Source organism: Gymnoscopelus microlampas (genome assembly GCF_963454915.1).
Source record: "Gymnoscopelus microlampas genome assembly, chromosome: 5".
NCBI classification, from domain to species: Eukaryota; Metazoa; Chordata; class Actinopteri; order Myctophiformes; family Myctophidae; genus Gymnoscopelus; species Gymnoscopelus microlampas.
This window is the reverse complement of record NC_139942.1, coordinates 53,731,780-53,753,496: the sequence shown is the minus strand read 5'-3', so window position 1 is coordinate 53,753,496 and position 21,717 is coordinate 53,731,780. Positions and strand designations below refer to the sequence as shown.

Sequence of the window (21,717 nt, the reverse complement as noted above, 5' to 3'; positions counted from 1 at the left end):
CACATGCACATGCACACAATAAATAAAAAAACAAAGTTTGTTTTAAAGAACCACTGTAGGTCTCTCTGTGTCTGTCTTGCCAACCTGACATATGGTGGACAGTGGACACACTGCCAGAGATTGGAACTTCTGGGTCAACTCCTGTTGATTTTTTTAATGTGTGTGTATAAATAAAGATGACTCGACTTGACGTTCTAGGCCACAACATTTTTAAAAATCCATTATAATACTGTTTCACAAACACTATACCGACATCTACTGTACAGAATGACAGACAGAGTAATTCTGTTGTTTTCACAAGGATGCCACTTTTGCAAGGTTGGCACAGTAAGATCCTCACTTTATTACAGCATCCATGATGGAGTTCTAGCAGCGTACAACATGTTCATGCATTGTGGCTGCATGGTGCTACGATGATAGTCAGCGTGAGATGTGAAAGTAGGTCATTGTCTGTGTATAACAGCATCTGCTGTTTCTTACTGTAAAAATGATTCAACGGTTTCATGTGTTCTATCACAGGGCATCATTCTCAACCTGCTAGTTCCACTGTTATATGCAGACAGTTTTGGGGGAAAAGGGCTGCATATATCGCCAGCAGTGGTGGAAGAAGCACTCAGATGTTTTACTTAAGTAAAAGTAGCAATACCACAATATAAAAAAATACTCCGTTACAAGTATGTGCATGTGTTTAAAATGTTACTTGCGTAAAAGTAGAAAAGTACTTAAAGTACCATAAGTAAAACTAAAATGTTTGAAAGTAGCAGATCTACAAGCTCACAACGCGTCGCGATGCGACGCGTTGTGAGCTTGTAGATCTGCTATTTTCAAATAGCCTAGGTATAAAATAGGGCTAAAGTGGTTAATGTATGTTTCATAATGTAATATCTGCAAAGTAACTAGTAACTAACGTTTTCAAATAATTGTAGCGGAGTAAAAGTACAATATTGCCTCTGAGATGTAGTGGAGTAGAAGTAAAAGTATTGAAAATTGGAAATACTCCAGGAAAGTAAAAATTACCTCAAAATTGTACTTAAGTACAGTACTTGAGTAAATATACTTAGTTACTTTACACCATTACTCGTCAACTCCCTTTGGAGAATTGCCAACTCATGTTGTCCTCTTCTGCCAAGTCAAGACCGCGGCTTCAAATTATCCTGCTGAGCTTTTTTGGGGTTTTTTGTTTTTCCTGCAGGGGAAACATTTCCCCGGCAGTGTGACAGGTATAGACTCACTGCAACTCAACACAGTCTGCGCGAGGTTAGGTAGATAATTACCATTTTACCTGTTTTCCCCGTCACACAATGTGACATGTAATTATGGTATGTATCGTACAGCGCTGTAAAAACTGACAAACACGTTGCTAGTGTTCAGCCACCCTGAGACACGTTGTTTATACTGCTAGCCTAGCATGGAGTCAGCGTGTCGTCCATGTAGTTTGATTTTATTTTATGCATTTTTTTTCAGACTGACTATGTTGCTGGGTGTCATCATTCTCTGCTCATTGACTGGCTGAAGAATTCACACTCACTCAGACATGCGCGCACACACACACACACACGCACACGACCGAAGACCGACTCTGGACCACTTGTAACTGCGAAAGTGTACAAATGTTACATTTGTACACAAATGTAACACAAATGTTACAAAGTGATATGTATTTGGCCGCCGACCCCCATTTCAAAATATGTTGTTCCAGGGACCCCCCCCCCAGAAGTAAAAAATATTCCCTTTGAAAAATATATATATTCAAATATTTGCACAAATGGTCAAGATTAAAAAATATATATCTATATAACTACAAGCTCATAGCGCGGCACTCGGTGCCGTGCTATGAGCTTGTAGATCTGCTATTTTTGAATAGCTAAAGCATAAAATATGGATAAAGTGGTTACACAGATGCATGTGGCTGTGCTAACAGGCAGTACTGCATCAAAGCTAAAGCGTGCAGCAGCTTCTATAAGGTTATACATTTGCATGCCACACGTTTTCTGCCCATATTAGATATTTTTGTATTCATTCAGCAGAACGTTTTCCTGGGCTCTGAGCAGTCAAGCAGAAATGTCGACTTGTTAAAAGAAGTGGTAGCACCACTCAGTGTGAACATCAGAACTTGTAACACATATTAACCACCCAAGCGTTAATATCAAATAACAAATTAAAAGAGTCCTCTCTGGCGTCCGTTAATGAAAAAAGAACAAAAATAGCAGCACTACATGAAAAGTATTTCATCTCTGTCGGGTGGAACATGTCCAAAACTGTTACTTTTCACGATTCAAATAAAAAAATGGCAAAAATAGCAGATCTCCAAGATGTGCTATTTTTTTTCCTTTTCATGACACTGTAGCAAGGACGCAGAGGGCATTTTAGAACCGAAGGAGACGCGTGCGCGCGCGAAAATTTGCGTTTTTTTCCCTCGGGTTTGTTACTTTTTTTTGGGGGTATTAGTTACTTTCATTCGTTTAATTCGGTTAATTCGGTACAAAAAGGTATTCCATGAAGTGTAGATGCCGGAGGTTTTTTCTCTTTCTTTTTTCTTCATCCCAAAAGTGTGTGTGTGGGGGTGGGGGGGGGGGGGGGGGGGTATCCCTTCCCCCCAATGGAACTGAGTATGTTCAATCCCCCCCCCCTCCTGCGTCCCTGTGCTGTAGTATGATCGAGTAGGCCATACATGGGCAACTGGCGGCCCCCACCTTCACTTAATGCGGCCCCCAGGTTAATATCGGATTACTGATATACTCTTAGTTGCTTGTTTTAGAAGAGAATGCACTTAATACGTCTGGCGATTAGTAGTTTCCTTGCCTACCTATGTTGAATGCACTTATTGTAAGTCGCGTCTGCGTCTGCTAAATGACTGTAATGTAATGTAATTACTGGTATATTATTGTTTTCAGCTGTTACGATTCCAAACATGCAAACATGAACCGCTATAATTACTTCAGTCTATATTAGTAGCTTAATGACTAGTATTGAAATTATATTGACTTTTTAATGTATTTGTATTTAAGTTCATAAAGTTAACATAAGTATAACTAAATGCATTTGAAATAAAATTAAAATGATACTTTTCAGGATTCCAATTCAAAAATAGCAAAAAGAAAAACAGGATTCCAATTAAAAAGTAGCAAAAATATCGACAAGCTCATATATCTACAAGCTACAAGTTTTGAGCTTGTAGATCGGCTATTTTTGCTACTTTTGTGTGACATAGATAGGCGGAAAAAGTTAAAATACGGAGAGACATATGCAATGTGGCCCTCTGGAGTGAGTGTGGAAATAGTGGCCCTGTCCATCATCAAAGTCGCCCACCCCTGAAGTAGGGCGTCAATTTACGACACAAACACAAACATACAGAGATGGAAGGTTTCTGCCCGACAGCAGCAACGATCTAAAGTATAAAGTAGTATAAAGTGGTGTCCTTAAGTGCAGCGTAATTGGTGATCGTATATTATTCAACATGCCACTTTACACAGAGGGGTTGTGATAGGGGTTAGTAGGACCGTGGAGGATGCTGCCATCATCATGGCACGTTTGAGTCAACGGATCGCATGCACTCCAAGCCCCCCCAGGAGGGGGGCCGGGAGGGAGGGCTGACTGGCTGGCTGGCTGAGGCAAAAGGTGACAATAAGTGCATGGCTAACTCTGGTACAGCAGGCCTATTGGAACGTGTGCGAGCATGGTGATGTAAGACACATCCTAAAGCAGTGCTTCTCACACTTTTTCATGCCAAGGACCACCCAAAATGATATGTGATTTGGCCGCCGACCCCCATCTCAAAATGTTTTGTTCCAGGGACCCCCAGAAGCAAAGATTTGAGTTACAAATGTTCGCTTAAAAATATATATAAATGCAAAGACTTGCAAAAATGTTCACGATTTAAAAAAAAATAGCAGATCTACAAGCTCATAGCGCGGCACTCGCGCTATGAGCTTGTATATCTGCTATTTTTGGCGAAGGGATTTGGTGTGGACAGAAAAAAAGTGGTCCGAGTGCAGATGGAACTGGCCTCCAGTCTACTAAGTGTAGACTATAGGGTTTAAGTGATTTAAAAGGCTACTCAGATGGAACGAGCAGACTTGAGTTTCTGCAAGGTTGGTGTGTTCACAGGAGTATTAGCAGGTGAGGCTGCTAATAATAAATACATCATGACTCACACACTGAAGACCCCACTGTGACCCCTATTTGTGCCGCTGTACTATGGACTGAGAGTGAAGGATTACGTGTGTGTGTGTGTGTGTGTGTGTGTGTGTGTGTGTGTGTGTGTGTGTGTGTGTGTGTGTGTGTGTGTGTGTGTGTGTGTGTGTGTGTGTGTGTGTGTGTGTGTGTGTGTGTGTGTGTTGATGTGTCTGTGCATGTTCAGTTAATGTGTCACACACACACACACACACACACACACACACACGCAAGCACGCACACACAGTTCTGTATTAGTCCTGCATCGATGTACTTGCCAGCGTGGGAGTGCAGACATGATGTCCCTGATTGTGTGACCCAGTTGTCACTAGGTGGTGGTGGCCACCCTAAGGAAAGACAGAAGCCATGCCAGAAGTCCCTTCCATAATCCTTAACCTAACCTTAAACCATGCCCACACTCACCCTACTAACTCAACCGAACCTTAAACCATGCCCACACTCACCCTACTAACTCAACCGAACCTTAAACCCCGCCCACACTCACCCTACTAACTCAACCTAACCTTAAACCATGCCCACACTCACCCTGCTAACTCAACCTAACCTTAAACCCCGCCCACACTCACCCTACTAAATCAACCTAACCTTAAACCACGCCCACACTCACCCTACTAACTGAACCTAACCTTAAACCATGCCCACACTCACCCTACTAACTCAACCTAACCTTAAACCCCGCCCACACTCACCCTACTAAATCAACCTAACCTTAAACCATGCCCACAGCCCCACACTCAACCTACTAACTGCACCTAACCTTAAACCATGCCCACCCTCACCCTACTAACTCAACCTAACCTTAAACCCCGCCCACACTCACCCTACTAAATCAACCTAACCTTAAACCACGCCCACACTCACCCTACTAACTGAACCTAACCTTAAACCATGCCCACACTCACCCTACTAACTCAACCTAACCTTAAACCCCGCCCACACTCACCCTGCTAACTCAACCTAACCTTAAACCCCGCCCACACTCACCCTACTAACTGAACCTAACCTTAAACCATGCCCACACTCACCCTACTAACTGAACCTAACCTTAAACCATGCCCACAGCCCCACACTCAACCTACTAACTGCACCTGACCTTAACTACACTTACTTCATTACAATTTAGGCATTTAGCAGACACTCTTAACCAATTAAGACCTGAGGCCGGTTCTTACGAATGTCTTCTAAATCCTAACAGTATTCTGAAAAACGTATGTTTCTATGTCAGTGGTTCTCAAACCTTTTCATGTCAAGGATCTCCAAAAATATATTTGGCCACGGACCCCCATCTCAAAATATTTTGTTCCAGGGACCCCCCAGAAGCAAAGATTTGAGTTAAAAATGTTTGCTTTAAAACAATATATATTCAAAGATTTGCACACATGTTCCCCTTTTTTTCAAAAATAGCAGATCTACAAGCTCATAGCGCGGCACTCGGTGCCGCGCTATGAGCTTGTATATCTGCTATTTTTGAATAGCCAAAGTGTAAAATAATGCTTTTTTACTTACAGTAAGCAAGGTAAACATATACATACATGTAGTCCTCAGTAAACTATAGGATCACATGTAGTGCCTCAGTAAACTATAGGATCACATGTAGTGCCTCAGTAAACTATAGGATCACATGTAGTGCCTCAGTAAACTATAGGATCACAGGCAAACCTAGTCTCACCAATCAGTCTCTAAACAATAAGCTATCAAAATAATAATCTGTACATTGAAAGGAAAGGATAACCAGGTAGACAACACATCTATAGCATTCTGTTTAAATAACCTACTATCTAAACTTTAACATTGTGGTCAAGAAAAACAAGCCACTGGTGTGTGGTTTAGCTGAGTCTGTGTGTGTGTGTGTGTGTGTGTGTGTGTGTGTGTGTGTGTGTGTGTGTGTGTGTGTGTGTGTGTGTGTGTGTGTGTGTGTGTGTGTGTGTGTGTGTGTGTGTCAGATGGTGGCAGGTCTTCTGCATGGTGCTGTGCGACCAGCATTCTATATAAAACACATTTGAATATTTCATCAGCTTATGTCTATTTCTGGCCATGCGCTGCGCACACGCGCGCGCACACACACACACACGCGCACACACACGCGCGCACACACACGCACACACGCACACACACACACACACACACACACACACACACACACACACACACACACACACAGGTTTGTATTACTATACTTGTGAGGACATCAACGCTTTAGGACAGCCATGTTATGAATGCCATTTAAAAATAATAATTGCCATTTTTAACCGTAAGCCTAGAGCCGAAAAACAGCAGATCTATAAGCCCACAACGCGCCGCGCTGCGACGCGTTGTGGGCTTATAGATCGGCTGTTTTTCGGTGCATGACACTGGCGTGCAACTAAGTATAAATCATGTTTATAACTCTAATTCCAATCCCTAAACCTAACCTCTAAATGTCTAATCCTAACCTGAATGTTTTTCTAATTGTAAACGTATCTCTAAAAATGTTTTTTTTAACTATAAAACAACCATTTGTCTTGTGAGGACCAGGAAAACGGTACTCACCATGTATATTTCTTCAAATTCTACTATACTTGGTCCTCGCAAGTATAGTAATACAAACACACACACACACACACACACACACACACACACACACACACACACACACACACACACACACACACACACACACACACACACACACACACACACACACACACACACACACACACACACACACACACACACACACACATATTCATATAGTATTTTGGTGCCAGTAATAATCATGCTCTGTTCAGCATCAAGAACAAAAGAGTGATTTTACTCTTTGTGTGTACTGTATGTATTTGTGTATTATATGTGTACTATGTGTGTGTGTGTGTGTGTGTGTGTGTGTGTGTGTGTGTGTGTGTGTGTGTGTGTGTGTGTGTGTGTGTGTGTGTACTGTGTGTGTGCGCATGTATTTGTGAGCATTCATGCATGCTCCTGTACTGTATAGGAGGACTATGCATGAAAACATACTTCCTGACTCGGGGCGATAACAGGGTGACGTCAGGACGTCCATATTCTATTTACAGTATACAGGTATACATGCAGGGGTGGAGAAAAGTACTGACATTTTCTACTTAACCCATTGAGACCTGAAGCCGATTCTACATGTCTCCGAAATCACAACAGTTTTCTGAAAAACGTATGTTTCTATATCAGTGGTGCTCAATCTTTTTCATGTCAAGGACCCCCAAAATTATATGTATTTGGCCGCGGACCCCCATCAAAATATTTTGTTCCAGGGACCCCCAGAAGCAAAGATTTGAGTTAAAAAATGTTCGCTTTAAAAATATATATATTCAAGGATTTGCGCACATTTTCACGAATTTTCAAAAATAGCAGATCTACAAGCTCATAGCGCGGCACTCGGTGCCGCGCTATGAGCTTGTAGATCTGCTATTTTTGAATAGCCCCAAGTGTAAAATAATGCTTTTTAGCTCAAATCTAAAAATGACACACGGTCTTAATGGGTTAAGTAAAAGTATCAATACTGCATTGTAGAAATACTCTGTTATAAGTAAAAGTCCAGAATTCAAAAATGTACTTGAGTAATAGTACAAAAGTATTGGCATCAAAATGTACTTAAAGTACCAAAAGTAAAAGTACAGAATGTCCCATTACCCAGTTTTCAAATGTGTAAAAATCTTTTGAAAATAGCAGATCTACAAGCTCACAATGCGTCGCATCGCCACGCATAGTGAGCTTGTAGATCTGCTATTTTCAAATGGCCAAACTCTACTCTAGTAAATGTACTTAGTTACTTTACACCACTGACTGTAGGCTAACGTATGTGTACATTTGCATGAATCTTTGGGGTGTTTTTTTGCGTGTGTGTGTTTGTGTTTGTGTGTGTGTGTGTGTGTGTGTGTGTGTGTGTGTGTGTGTGTGTGTGTGTGTGTGTGTGTGTGTGTGTGTGTGTGCGTGCGTGCGTGCGTGTATGTGTGTGTGTGTGTGCCTGCATGGATTAGCATATCATGTTTATGCATGCACATACAGTTGTGTGTTCCCCTGTGACTGCATGCAATATAGTATCTCCATGTATGTACTGTATGTGTAGCTATATACGCTAATACAATGTTTAAGCATGCCTGTGTGCACGGCCACGAGCGTGAGTGTGTACGTGCGTACGTACGTGCACACGTGCGTGCGTGTAGTACAGTGAGTCGGTATCACCTGGGTGAGGGTGAATTAGCATATCACCTGGGTGAGGGTGAATTAGCATATCACCTGGGTGAGGGTGAATTAGCATATCACCTGGGTGAGGGTGAATTAGCATATCAAACCAGTTGCATGGCTCCTAACGGCCTAACGCTGTCCCTGAGGAACCGCTTCATAGTGTGTGTGTGTGCGTGTGTGTGTGTGTGTGTGTGTGTGTGTGTGTGTGTGTGTGTGTGTGTGTGTGTGTGTGTGTGTGTGTGTGTGTGTGTGTGTGTGTGTGTGTGTGTGTGTGTGAGAGAGAGAGAGTGAGGGGGTAGGGGCAGGTAGAGATTTCATTCGATATCCACCAGCTCAACAACAGTTTTGAAGTCTATACGTTTTCACTGATTCACAGGGTAACACATTCCGTACCTGTATGGAATGACATTAAAAGTCCTTGAACCTTGAACTGCCGCAACAGAAAGAAATCTGACATGTCCACTTGACATAACTGAGTAGAATTATGCTGATTAAGCCTTATAAGCACATTATAAGCATGCTTATAAAGCATCATAGACCCAACCTTAAAGGGATAGTTCACCCCAAAAAAGCCAATAATTTGATGAACAGCAGCGGTTCCGGTATGAGACATAAAGAGTCTCCTTTGTGTCTCCTACCGGAACCGCTGCCTACCGGTCCCCTGGTCATCAAATTATTGGTTTAGGAATGGACAAAAACTAAAAAAATATCCATGAATTCAAGTCTCCATGGGGTCACTAATCAATAGAAAAAAATTCACTCTTTTTTTCTGATGAAAGTAGAGACTCTTCTTTTGATATATTTAGTGTTTACATAGTGTCAACATATTCTGTGGGTCTTGAAAGATTAGTAAAAATGCTCAGAAACACTGGCAGTGGCTGCAGACTTTTCTGAAAAACTCTGGCAGAAAATGAGTTAATATAAGGTGTTACAGAATCCTCATAGCCATGATTCTATTACCAATGGATGAAGGTAGAATACATTTTCAGTAAGGAATGTTCCCCAGGCCTGCGTGTCAGATTTTACACTGTAGTACTGCACTAACTGCAGCATAGCAGAGCAGAGCCGCTGTGTGTGTGTGAGGCTGTGAGCTCATTACAGAGAGCTGGGGGCAGTCTTCTAAACACAGGTACATCCACACTGGATCTATAAGACCATGGGAGCAAAAAACCACCTCTCGCTCCACTGGCTCAGATTGCATGTAAAAGCTTTGCTCCAGGCCCAAACAACAACAACAACAACAACAATGTTCTTTAACCACTTTCAACCTGCATGCCTCCCATTTCTGGCCATGTAAGAACATGTAGTAAGTACAAAAAAAAATAACATCGACACATTTGCAGGTCTTTCAAAAAAAAAGTGCAATCTATTGCATTTCACTAGCGTAATTTCCGAACTATAAGCCGCTACTTTCTTCCCATGCTTTGAACCCTGCGGCCTATACAACGGTGCGGCTTATCTATGGATTTTTACAGCTAACGGCCACTAGGGGACCTTCTAAATCTATGGATTTTACACCTGCGGTTATAGTCCAGTGCGGCTTGTACAGTATATGTACACATTTATTTTTTTCCCTAAATTCGACTGGTGCGGCTTATATTCAGGTGCGCCTCATAGTCCGGAAATTACGGTACTTTTGATATGAAAAAGAAATGAAGTCAGTGGTTCCCAAGTCTTTTCATTTAAAGGACCCCCCCCCCCCCGCCCCCCCAAATTATATGTATTTGGCCGCAGACCCCCATCTGAAAATATTTTGTGCTAGGGACCCCCAGAAGTTTCACAATTATTAAAAATGTTCCCAAAACTTTCGATATTTTTCAAAACATTTCAAAAATAGCACATGTACACAGCGCGTCACTTTGTGCTGGATTAAGTGGTTTACAGCAGGGGTCTTCAACGTTTTCAGGCGAAGGACCCCCTAGCTGAGAGAGAGATGAAGCAGGGACCCTCTACTCTATATTGTATAAAATTGTGTTTCAGAATAAACTTTTTTTTTTTACTTAGTCTGCTCTTTTTCCCCTCTACACCTATAGCCTCTTTGCCAAAAACAGCCGATCTACAAGCTCTGAGAGCTTGTAGATCTGCTATTTTCGGCTAATGTTCCCCTCAGAAAAGGAATTCTAGGGTTCAAGTGGTTAATGTAAAAAAAACGAAATCCTATCACACAAAGATTTGGCGGACCCCTGTAGTAGCTATGTGGACCCCCTAGGGGTCCCGGACCCACTGTTGAAGACCCCTGGTTTACAGAGCACACATTTTGCATTACTCCTGCATTCCCGTCTCCAGTGCTTGTTGGGTCACACATACATGGGCGAGTCGGGTGGTGCATGGTGGCACTAAACTGACAGGGGCAACATCAACACGCTGCAAATATGACCACCAGGACCTTATTGAGAGAGCTTGAGAGATAAGAAGAAGACGCTCCTCGTTTGTCTGTCTGCCAGCCCGCTACTACGCTGACTGACTGAGAGAAATGAGTCCGGAGGAGCGGAGGGGGAGATGTCCCTGTCCCCCCCACACCCCTACCAGACCCCCCCCCCCCCCCCCCCCCCCCCCCTGTGGTCTGTAGTGATGGTCATCTCTTACTGGAGCAGAAAGCAACAGGATGTGACGCAGCTCCCGCTGCCTCTGCATCGATCTCCTCATTGTGCTCTGACCCTTTGCTTATCCTATTGAGGCCTGAGGTTTTTCCATTCTGCAAAATGTCTGCTAAAACGGTTTTCTGAAAAACGTACGTTTCTATATCAGTGGTTTTCAAACTATTTCATGAATGAATTTGGCCGCGGACCCCCATCTCAAAATAGTTTGTTCCAGGGACCCCCCCAGAAGCAAAGATTTGAGTTACAAATGTTCGCTTTAAAACGTATATATTTTCAAAGATTTGCACACATTTTCTCGATTCTTCAAAAATAGCAGATATACAAGCTCGTAGCGCGGCACTCGGTGCCGCGCTATGAGCTTGTAGATCTGCTATTTTTGAATAGCCAAAGTGTAAAATAATGCTTTTTTTTGCTCAAATCTAAAAATGACACAGATGCTTCTCCCGGTCTTAATGGTTTATAGGTCACATTCACACTGACTTCTAACACAGCGCCACACTGAGACGGTCCTGGGATCAGTAGGGACTTAGTCCACATTATTGATTGAAGTGACTGCAGGAAAAAACTGAGAAAAACACTGCTTGAAGCTCACAACGCATCGCAATGCGACAGCCTGGTAGATGTGCTTTTTTTTTTTTTTAACGACGTTTGCCTATAATGACATGCCCAAAATAGGGGGATTACAGGTTGAAAAACGGACCCCCCCATGCCATACGATTTGCATGCAATCCTCTTGGACAGGGACGTGCAGAGGGATTTGAAGAGGCAGGGGCTGGAATTTCAGAAGGGCACCTATTGCCGGCCAGCCGGCCCGATTACCATACCCTTAGGCCCGAAAACACAAATGAAAAGATGTGTCTTTACGTACTTAATGTCCTCAAAGTCACGCATCCAACACAATTTGAACTGAGCGGATTGGACCTTCCGTTCCAGAGATGATGGCCAAAACGTCTTGAAAACGGCAACTTTTGCCGATTTTCGATCGATGATTTTCGATTACGTTTTGGCCATTGTCGGCCATTGTTTTTCTTTAATAACACGGGCTAGGAAGGTCGGACGTCAACAAACTAGATACCTGAGTAAAGTTCACTTTGAGCTTCATCCAACGCATCCACTGCCATTTCCGTCGGCCTTACCCTTAGGCCGCTAGGGGCAGTTGAAATCTATTTGTTGGGGGTAATACATTTTTTTTTGTTTTTTTTCCTTTGTCTGGAGTGAGCACTTTTTTACCGACGGGTAAAAGGGCAGGTGCTCAAGCCCCCATTCATGTCTATGTGTACACGTGCCTGCTCTTGGAAACCACTGCACTGTTGTAGACCAGGGGTCTTCAACGTTTTCAGGCCAAGGACCCCCTAGCTGAGAGAGAGATGAAGCAGGGACCCCCTCTATATTGTATAAAATTGTGCGAGGCGTTGTGAGCTTGTAGATCTGCTATTATTGGCTAAAGTTCTCCTCAGAAAAGGGATGCTAGGGTTCAAGTGGTTATGGTAAAAAAAAAAATCTTATCACACAAAGATTTGGCGGACCCCTGGAGTAACTCTGAGGACCCCCTTGGGGTCGCGGACCCCCTGTTGAAGACCCCTGTTGTAGACCAACCGCTCTGTGCAGACATCAGGTTGCCCTTTGATATAATGAGTGTACACACACACACATACACACACACACACACACACACACACACACACACACACACACACACACACACACACACACACACACACACACACACACACACACACACACGCTATGATTTAATAGAAATTGTTACAGTAACTGTCATTTCATCGCACCTGCATGTTGAGGCTAAAGGCTCTGTGAATGTAATGAGAAGAAGAAAAAGAAGGCAAAGGCAGGTTCTTACTGTCTCCTGCAGAGAAGTCCTGGCTGTCCAGGATGCCAGACTCTTGAAGTGACCGAATGCAGGAATCCACCAGCTCCAAGCCTGTGGTCAGCTCCTCCTCGATGTCCTTCTGGCCATCTGCTCACATACACACACGCACGAAACACACACACACACACACACACACACACACACACACACACACACACACACACACACACACACACACACACACACACACACACACACACACACACACACACACACACACACACACACACACACACACACACACACACACACGCACACACACACACACACGCACACACGCAAATACACAATTATAGCAGCAGTACATGAAGAAGACATCTCAGAGGCAAATATTGTACTTTCACTCCACTACACTTACATGGAAACTTTAGTTACTAGTTACCTTGTAGATCTTGATTACACTTCAGCCCTATATACATTTAGGCCATTTGAAAATAGCCGATCTAAAAGCTCACAATGCGTTGCATCGCGACGCATTGTGAGCTTGTGGATCGGCTATTTTCTAATTTTTTTAAAACTTGTGAAATGGGACATTCTGCGTAATGAGTACTTTCTACTTTTGGTACTTTAAGTACATTTTGATACCAATACTTTTGTACTTTTACTCAAGTAAATTTTGAATTCCGGACTTTTACTTGTAACAGTGTATTTCTACATTGCAGTATTGGTACTTCTACTTAAGTAAAACATTTTAGTACTTTTTCCCACCACTGGATAAGTGTTGGTGTGTGGTATAATCACAGCTAAGTGGATCTCCATTTGTTCCCCAGACAGACACAAAGTGCAGATACTGTACACGAGGAGATATATCAGCCTGGACTGATAAACACTTTACCTATATGTAAATATTGCAAAGCCCTTCATCCTTTTCAACAGCTGTCATTTGGAGGAGGACGAGGTAAATCAAGAGCTACTTGTACCGTAAACTCAACCTCAAGTATTCATATTTATCCAGACATGCAAATGCAAGTCAACGAACGTGTTGCAGATGTAATCACATCACATCTGGATTTAGGTGCTGCCATTCCAGCGGCAATTTGCACTTGAGTGTTTTAGCTTTTAATTAGGACATCAAACAGCCTCGTTGCAGCTATAGGCCTATGGAGATGAGATTATAGTGCCAAATGTTCACCGTGTTAGTTAACGTTCATGCTAAACCATGAGATTAAACAGAGGGACCTCCACCAGAGGACAGAGAGAAGTTGAAACACAACACATACACTTAAGGGGGGCGCATGCTACCATTTTAGAGCACCCTGATTGGCTGTTTAGCTTGTTTGGTCAGGTTCAGGCTCTGTAGAGTGGACCTCTCATCTGCCTAAATAAGCCAGAGACATTTGCCTGTCGCACATTTGAATTAGATACAGTACCATAATTCTCAATCCCAACTCTCAATTCCTGTACCAATCGATCAACTCCAAAGCCAAGCAGTAGGCTACGATAGCACAAAAATGCTCTGCGTTTATGTTTTTGTCGGAGCTGAGAGTGTTGCCAGATTATGTGAGTGAAACAAGCGACGAGATCTGTGAAAACAAGCGCAAAAGAAGCGACCAGTATCACCACTTGAGCCCGATTACATCAGATATTTTCAAAAAGAATGAAAGCAAGCCCACATTAAGCAACTACACTTCAGAAACAAGTCCAAACAAAAGCACCCTGCAACTATGAATATTTACAAGCGACTTCATGAAAACAAGCCCAAAGTCGTCGCTTATAATAAGCAGACCTGGCAATGCTGGCCAGATCTTGCAGGCCAGTGCTACCAGCTCTAAGGCATTAGCATCACAATGTGCACTTACGGCATACAGTAGGCCGACTGCTTCTGCTGAACTAAATGCCAGCTTTTGCCAACATACTACCAGTCTGTTGTACTCTGAAGTAGTCCGTTTGGTGGAGAGTCACCTTTAAGTATCATTCATAGTCGGACGTAAGGATACGTAACGAGCGCCGGCGCTCCTTGCGTTGTCGTTTTTTACTCCCCCTCCGTCACTTATGGCTCCAGTTTTTCCGTCCGTTCAGTCGACATTCACCGTCAGGCCGACGCACGTTCACTACGTTTTGCCTGTTGTACCACTGGGCTACAATGCTAGTTTCATAGCATTGTAACCTGTTGCCAAGTTTTGTGAGAGAAATAAGTAACCAGGTCTATGAAAACAAGCCCAAAAGAATCGACTAGGCCACATATGAAAATAGCAGATCTACAATATATATTTGAGAATCACTGGTTTAAATAATAATTGGCCCAAATAAGCAACTACACTTTAGAAACAAGTCCAAATAAAACCGCAACCACCAATAAAACATTGCTTGTTTGTTTACAAGCAACTATACAGAATAATAAGCCCAAAGTCGCTTATAATAAGCAGACATGGCAACATTGGGTACGGCGTATCTCTCTCTCCTAAATAACGTGAGTGACTATGCATGTGTCCGTAAAGAACGGACGGAATCCCTCACCTCCTGACGCACGTTTCAGACCCATCTAGGGACTTTGAACGGGCCTTCAGTCTGTAGGGCCCCATCGTGCAGTTAGCCTGTAGGGGCCCCATCATGCAGTTAGCCTGTAGGGCCCCATCGTGCAGTTAGCCTGTAGGGGCCCCATCGTGCAGTTAGCCTGTAGGGGCCCCATCGTGCAGTTAGCCGGCCAGCAGTCCGGTCCATCTGTGCCAGTGACTGACTGACTTTGCAACATAACCTAGTTTTAAACTGGGAAGGTTGCCAGGAGCAATGCAACATGACACAATAGTTTCATAACCCCGGTACTATGGCTGCACTACACTGTCTGCCACTCACCTTTACAATAGAGTTTAAGATCTTGTTAACATTTAAAGCTCCTATAACGGCCTGCTGGCACCTCCATATCTAGCTGAGCTGCTGGAAACCTATACAGTATGTGTGCCTGTCTGTAGCCTGAGGTCCTCTGATTCGGCTGTACTAGTTGTTCCTAAATCCAGTGGTGGAAAAAGTACTACATTTTTTTTTACTTAAGTAAAAGTGTCGATACTGCAATGTAGAAATACTCTGTTACAAGTAGAAGTCCGGAATTCAAAATCTACTTGAGTTAAAAGTACAAAAGTTCTGGCATCAAAATGTTCTTAAAGTACAAAAAGTAAAAGTACTCATTATGCAGAATGTCCCATTTCAAGTTTTGTAATGTATAGAAATCTTTTGAAAATAGCCGATCTACAAGCCCACAATGCGTCGCATCGCGACGCATTGTGAGCTTGTAGATCGGCTATTTTCAATTGGCCAAAATGTATATAGGGCTGACGTGGTTACTGTTTTGTAATAATAATAATAATAATAATCTACAAATTAACTAAAGTTTTCAAATAATTGTAGAGGAGTAAATGTACAACATTTGTCTCTGAGATGTAGTGGATTAGAAGTAAAAGTATTGGAAATTGAAAATACTCAAGTAACGCGCATATACCTCAAAATTGAACTTAAGTAAGAGTAAATGTACTTTACAACACTGTACGACAGCGAGAAAGAGAGTGAGAACAGGCGAAAGAGAAAGAAAGAGAGAGAGAGAGAGAGAGAGAGAGAGAGAGAGATCTGGCAGACACAGAGCCAGGGCTTTAGTGAGTGGATTTAAGAGTCTGAGCTTTTATTGACTTCTTCTTCTACTGATGCAATTGCAGACTAACAGTCCTGATGCTGTTAGTGAAACGTTTCCCGGTGCTGTCTGAGACATCAGCCTAGATTTACACTGACACACACACACACACACACACACACGCACGCGCACACACACTGACACAAACACACACACGCACACACACACACACACACACACACACACAGACACAGACACACACACACACACACACACACACACACACACACACACACACACACACACACACACACACACACACACACACACACACACACGCACGCGCACACACACTGACACACACACACTGACACACACACACACACACACACACACACACACACACACACACACACACACACACACACACACACACACACACACACACACACACTGACACACACACTGACACGCATGCACGCACACTTCGGCCATTTGAAAATAGCCAATCTACAAGCTGTGTTTTTGAGCTTGTAGATCTGATTTTATACATTTGAAAACTTGTGAAATGGGACATTCTGAAGAAAAAAAAATACTATTGTACTTTAAGTACATTTTGATACCAATATTTATGTACTTTTACTCAAGTAAATTTTGATTAGCCGACCTTTACTTATAACAGAGTATTTCTACATTGCAGTATTGATACTTTTACTTGAGTACAAAATGTTGAGTATACTTTTTCCACCACTGCAGCTAAGGAGTCATTGGCCTAAACCAGGGGTCTTCAACGTTTTCAGGCCAAGGACCCCCTAGCTGAGAGAGAGATGAAGCAGGGACCCCCTCTATATCGTATAAAATTGTGTTTCAGATTAAACTGTTTTTATTTACTTGGTCTGCTCTTTTTCCCTCTACATCTATACCTCTTTGACAAAAATAGCAGATCTACAAGCTCACAACGCCTCGCGGTGCGAGGCGTTGTGAGCTTGTAGATCTGCTATTTTTGGCTAAAGTTCTCCTCAGAAAAGGGATGCTAGGGTTCAAGTGGTTAAGGTAAAACAAAAAATCATATCACACAAAGATTTGGCGGACCCCCTGTAGTAACTCTGAGGACCCCCTAGGGGTCCCGGACCCCCTGTTGAAGACCCCTGGCCTAAACCCCTGCTGTATGGCGAAGGGGAGGAGGGTGAAAAAGAAGAGACCGTTCAGTTCCGTTTTGCGTGGAAACCACTTATACAAGGACCTGGCCTTGATTTGTTTGTGTTCTGTGTGTTTGTAGGCAGAGCATAAAGAGTGTTTAACCCTCCAGATCGCAGACAAAGCACACACACACACACACACACAGCACACACACACACACACACACACACACACACACACACACACACACACACACACACACACACACACACACACACACACACACACACACACACACACACACACACACACACACACACACACACACACATCACACACGCCGAGAGCCTTTCCTGTCCGAGTCATCTGGAGCGTGAACGCTGCCGCTCCTCAGTGTTGCCAATCAAAGCCTCTTTTTTGTTTGCCCGAGGTCACTGACCGTGGCCTCCAAACCATCAATCTATACCTTCAACATGTCCATCTGTCTCAAAGCCGGACCGAGAGACATACAGAGACATGGAGAGAGAGAGACAAAGGAAAGGCTCACGAGGAAAGGCGTAGAGAGAGAGAGAGAGAGAGAGAGAGAGAGAGAGAGAGAGAGAGAGAGAGAGAGAGAGAGACAGGGATATAGAATGTAAAATACATGAGGGAGAGGGAGAGTTGATGCACAAGCAGTGGTGGAAAAAGTAGGCCTACGTAGACATTTTTTTTTTACTTAAGTAAAAGTATCAATACTCTAATGTAAAAAATACTCTGTTACAAGTCCGGAGTTAAACATTTACTTGAGTAAAAGTACAAAAGTATTGGTATCAAAATGTATTTTAAGTACCAAAAGTAGAAAGTGTCCCATTTCAGAAGTTTTCAAATGTATACAATTCATTTGAAAATAGCAGATCTACAAGCTCACAATGCGTCGCATTGTGAGCTTGTAGATCGGCTATTTTCAAATGGTTGAAATGTATATAGGGCTGAAGTGAGCAATGTATGTTTTGTAATAATAATCTAAAACTACAAAGTAACTAGTAACTAAAGTGTTCAAATAATTGTAGTAAATTGGAGTAATTGGAGTAAAAGTACAATATTAGCCTCTGAGATGCAGTGGAGTAGAAGATAAAGTACTGAATATTGAGAAAACAGTTAAAACAGCCCCACAAGACAAGACTTATGGTTGAATAAAGAGAGAATAGTTTCAATGCCTTCAAACAGCTACTTTTACAACGTTTTTTTGAGGCAGCGATGATCACTGCTGCCTGAGGACGAGTTCTTGTTCTCGAAATGCGTTGCTGAGCAGTGCTGTGTGACTTTAAGCCAAATTATTTGTCTGTTCGTTCGCCTGAACAAAAAGTTGTAAAACTAAATATCTGTTTGAAGGCATTCATTTTTGCCTACAGAGAGAGAGAGAGAGAGAGAGAGAGAGAGAGAGAGAGAGAGAGAGAGAGAGAGAGAGAGAGAGAGAGAGAACCAGAGACTGACAGAGATCCCTGGTGTGTTGGAGGGGAGGGTAAGAACTTCTGTAACAATTTCATACCTGATAACTAGATACAATATTATATTATATCAGCCCAGCAGCAAAGCCGCCAAGAGAGACTGTAAAGTTCACTGTCGTCTCCACAGACTCTCCGTCAAATAGTGTTTCTTATAATAACTCCCAACGTTCTGCTTCTGCTGCCTACTTACTGTGGAGCTCCAGAGCTCTCTATAACCACCGTGGGTTGTAGGTACAGTACAGTACCATTACAAACAGTGTCACACTGTCTAAGTAAGAATCAAACAGAGGTTTAAACACAACTTACTGTTTGACCACAGTGTGGATCCCTGATGTACGATCAGGCAGTATGTCTACCGTATGCTATTTCATTTTATTTTACAGCATTTTAGACCGCAGCAGCAGCCAGGGTTTTTTGCTTCATTTACACTTACAGCATTGGTTCTCAAAGTGGGGTCCGGGGACCCCCAGGGGTACTTGAGGGGATACCAGGGTGTCCCCAGCTAAATGATTTATAGGAACCAAATGGACCCTTATGGGTCTGTAACTCTGAGAGTGTACAACTCTCAGAGTTAAATTAACATTGATTTTACAATATGAATTGGGGTCCCAGAGATAGAAATGCCATTAAATGGGGGTCTGTAGCCTAATGCACGTCAAACTGGGGGGGGGGGCCTTAAATTACAATGATTGAGAATCACTGCTAGAGCCGTAAAAAAAACCTTCTCTTATGGGGGTCCCTGGCTTATTTTTTCAAATGGGGGTCCGTGGGGTAATAAGTGTCAATTTGGGGGTCCTTGACATGAAAAAGTTTGAGAACCACTGATTTACAATATACTCCATCGTATGAAGGTGATCACTTTGCCCAAAATATCTACAAGCTCACAACACGCAGCGATTGTGAGCTTGTACTGTAGATGTTTTGCCACTGTATGTTTGCACATTGAGTGAAATATGTAGTGTGCATTTATCCATCGTATAACCAGTGGTGGAAAAAGTACAAGTACTTAAGTAAAAGTATCAATACTGCAATGTAGAATTACTCTGTTACAAGTGAAAGTCCGGAATTCAAAATGTACTTGAATAAAAAGAAAAAAAGTATTGGTATCAAAATGTACTTAAAGTACCAGTACAAGTACAAGTAGAAAGTACTCATTATGCAGAATGTCCCGAAAGTTTTCAAATGTATAAAATGTATAAAAACATTTGAAAATAGCAGATCTAAAAGTTCACAATGCGTCGCATCGCGACGCATTGTGAGCTTGTAGATCGGCTATTTTCAAATGGCCGAAATGTATATAGGGCTGAAGTGGTTAATGTATGTTTTGTAATCAAAATCTACAAAGTAACTGATAAGTGGAGTAAAAGTACAATATTTGCATTAGAGACGTAGTGGAGTGGAAGTAAAAGTACTGAAAATTGGAAATACTCCAGTATGTCAAACTACGACTTAAGTCCAGTACTTGAGTAAATGTACTTCCCAACACTGGCTATAACTACTAGGAGCAGTGAGTGAGCAGCCATTAGTACGACGCTCAGGGAGCAGGTAGGGGTTAAGAGTCTTGCTCAAGGACACTTCTACACGTTGTTGAGACCTTGAGTTGAACCTGGGACCTTCGGCTTCCCAGCTATGGCCCCCATACTCTCTAATCATTCAGCCATGGCCACCCCCATTCTTCCTACAAATATCTTATCTTGCAAAAGTGAGTTGTTTAACCTCAATTTGTATTTATCCTTCCTTTAAGATTCATATGTATGGTCACTGTGGTATCATCTGATGTATGTTTAAATCAACTCTACATGTTATTTGAATATGATGAAATAGTCTATTGTAAGATGAGAATCTACCAGAATAATGACATGCTTGATTCGGTTGGATTTAGCATCCTCCATATATCTACTAATCCAAACTCTGACATTGATGATGCTTTTTATCTGTTATTAAAGTAATTCCTTTACATTTTGCCATCAACAGTTCAAGTATTTCTGACATGAATTCTGGGCCTATAAGTATTGATTTATTTACCAGGGACAGTGCACAATCAATCAACAATCAACATGTCAGTTTTCACATCCACGTAAATGAGCCAGAGTTAGCCAGAAGCAAATGTTCTTCTGTAGCCCCTGAGCAGGCTGTTAAAAAAGAAAGTGGTGATAAAACTATCCATAAAAAAACAGACATCAGTACAATACAAGACAAGTAGACATAGTACAGGAGACAGAACAATTACTGTAAAATATGAGAAAAGACACCAGTGACATGGAGCTGATAATTACCCATGATGATTACACATTTTGGTTAGCTTTAAGCCTTCTCTTAAGGTTGAATTTGAAGGTCAAATAGTTGGTGGTCTCTCTAACTTCGGTAAGGAGACTATTCCAGTGATGGGAGGCTATTCCAGTCATGGGAGGCTCTAACAGAGAAGACTGTTTCACCAAACACACTCCGTCTGAATGGCAGTGTTGATTTTGACAGCAAATTTTGATTTAGTTTTAGTCTTGGCCCAAATTCCATTTAGTTTTAGTCATATTTTAGTCATCTGAAATGTTTTACCGTTAGTCTAGTTTTAGTCGACTAAATACCATAAGATTACAGTCAACTAAATCTGCAGTTGATTTAGTTGACTAAAATGTATTTTGGCGGTGCCTTGAT

The 21,717-nt window shown here is 42.3% G+C and overlaps 1 protein-coding gene across 3 annotated transcripts in view; it reads right to left on the bottom strand.

Moving 5' to 3' along the window:
* Positions 1–21,717, bottom strand: part of ctnnd2b (catenin (cadherin-associated protein), delta 2b) — a gene marked incomplete at both ends in the record, with an annotated part of 257,135 nt that overhangs the window by 120,524 nt on the left and 114,894 nt on the right. For all 3 annotated transcript variants that reach the window (XM_084058604.1, XM_084058605.1, XM_084058606.1), the window contains one exon: positions 12,850–12,966. In XM_084058604.1, coding sequence (XP_083914730.1) covers positions 12,850–12,966 — 117 coding nt within the window. The remainder of the gene's footprint in view (positions 1–12,849; positions 12,967–21,717) is intronic.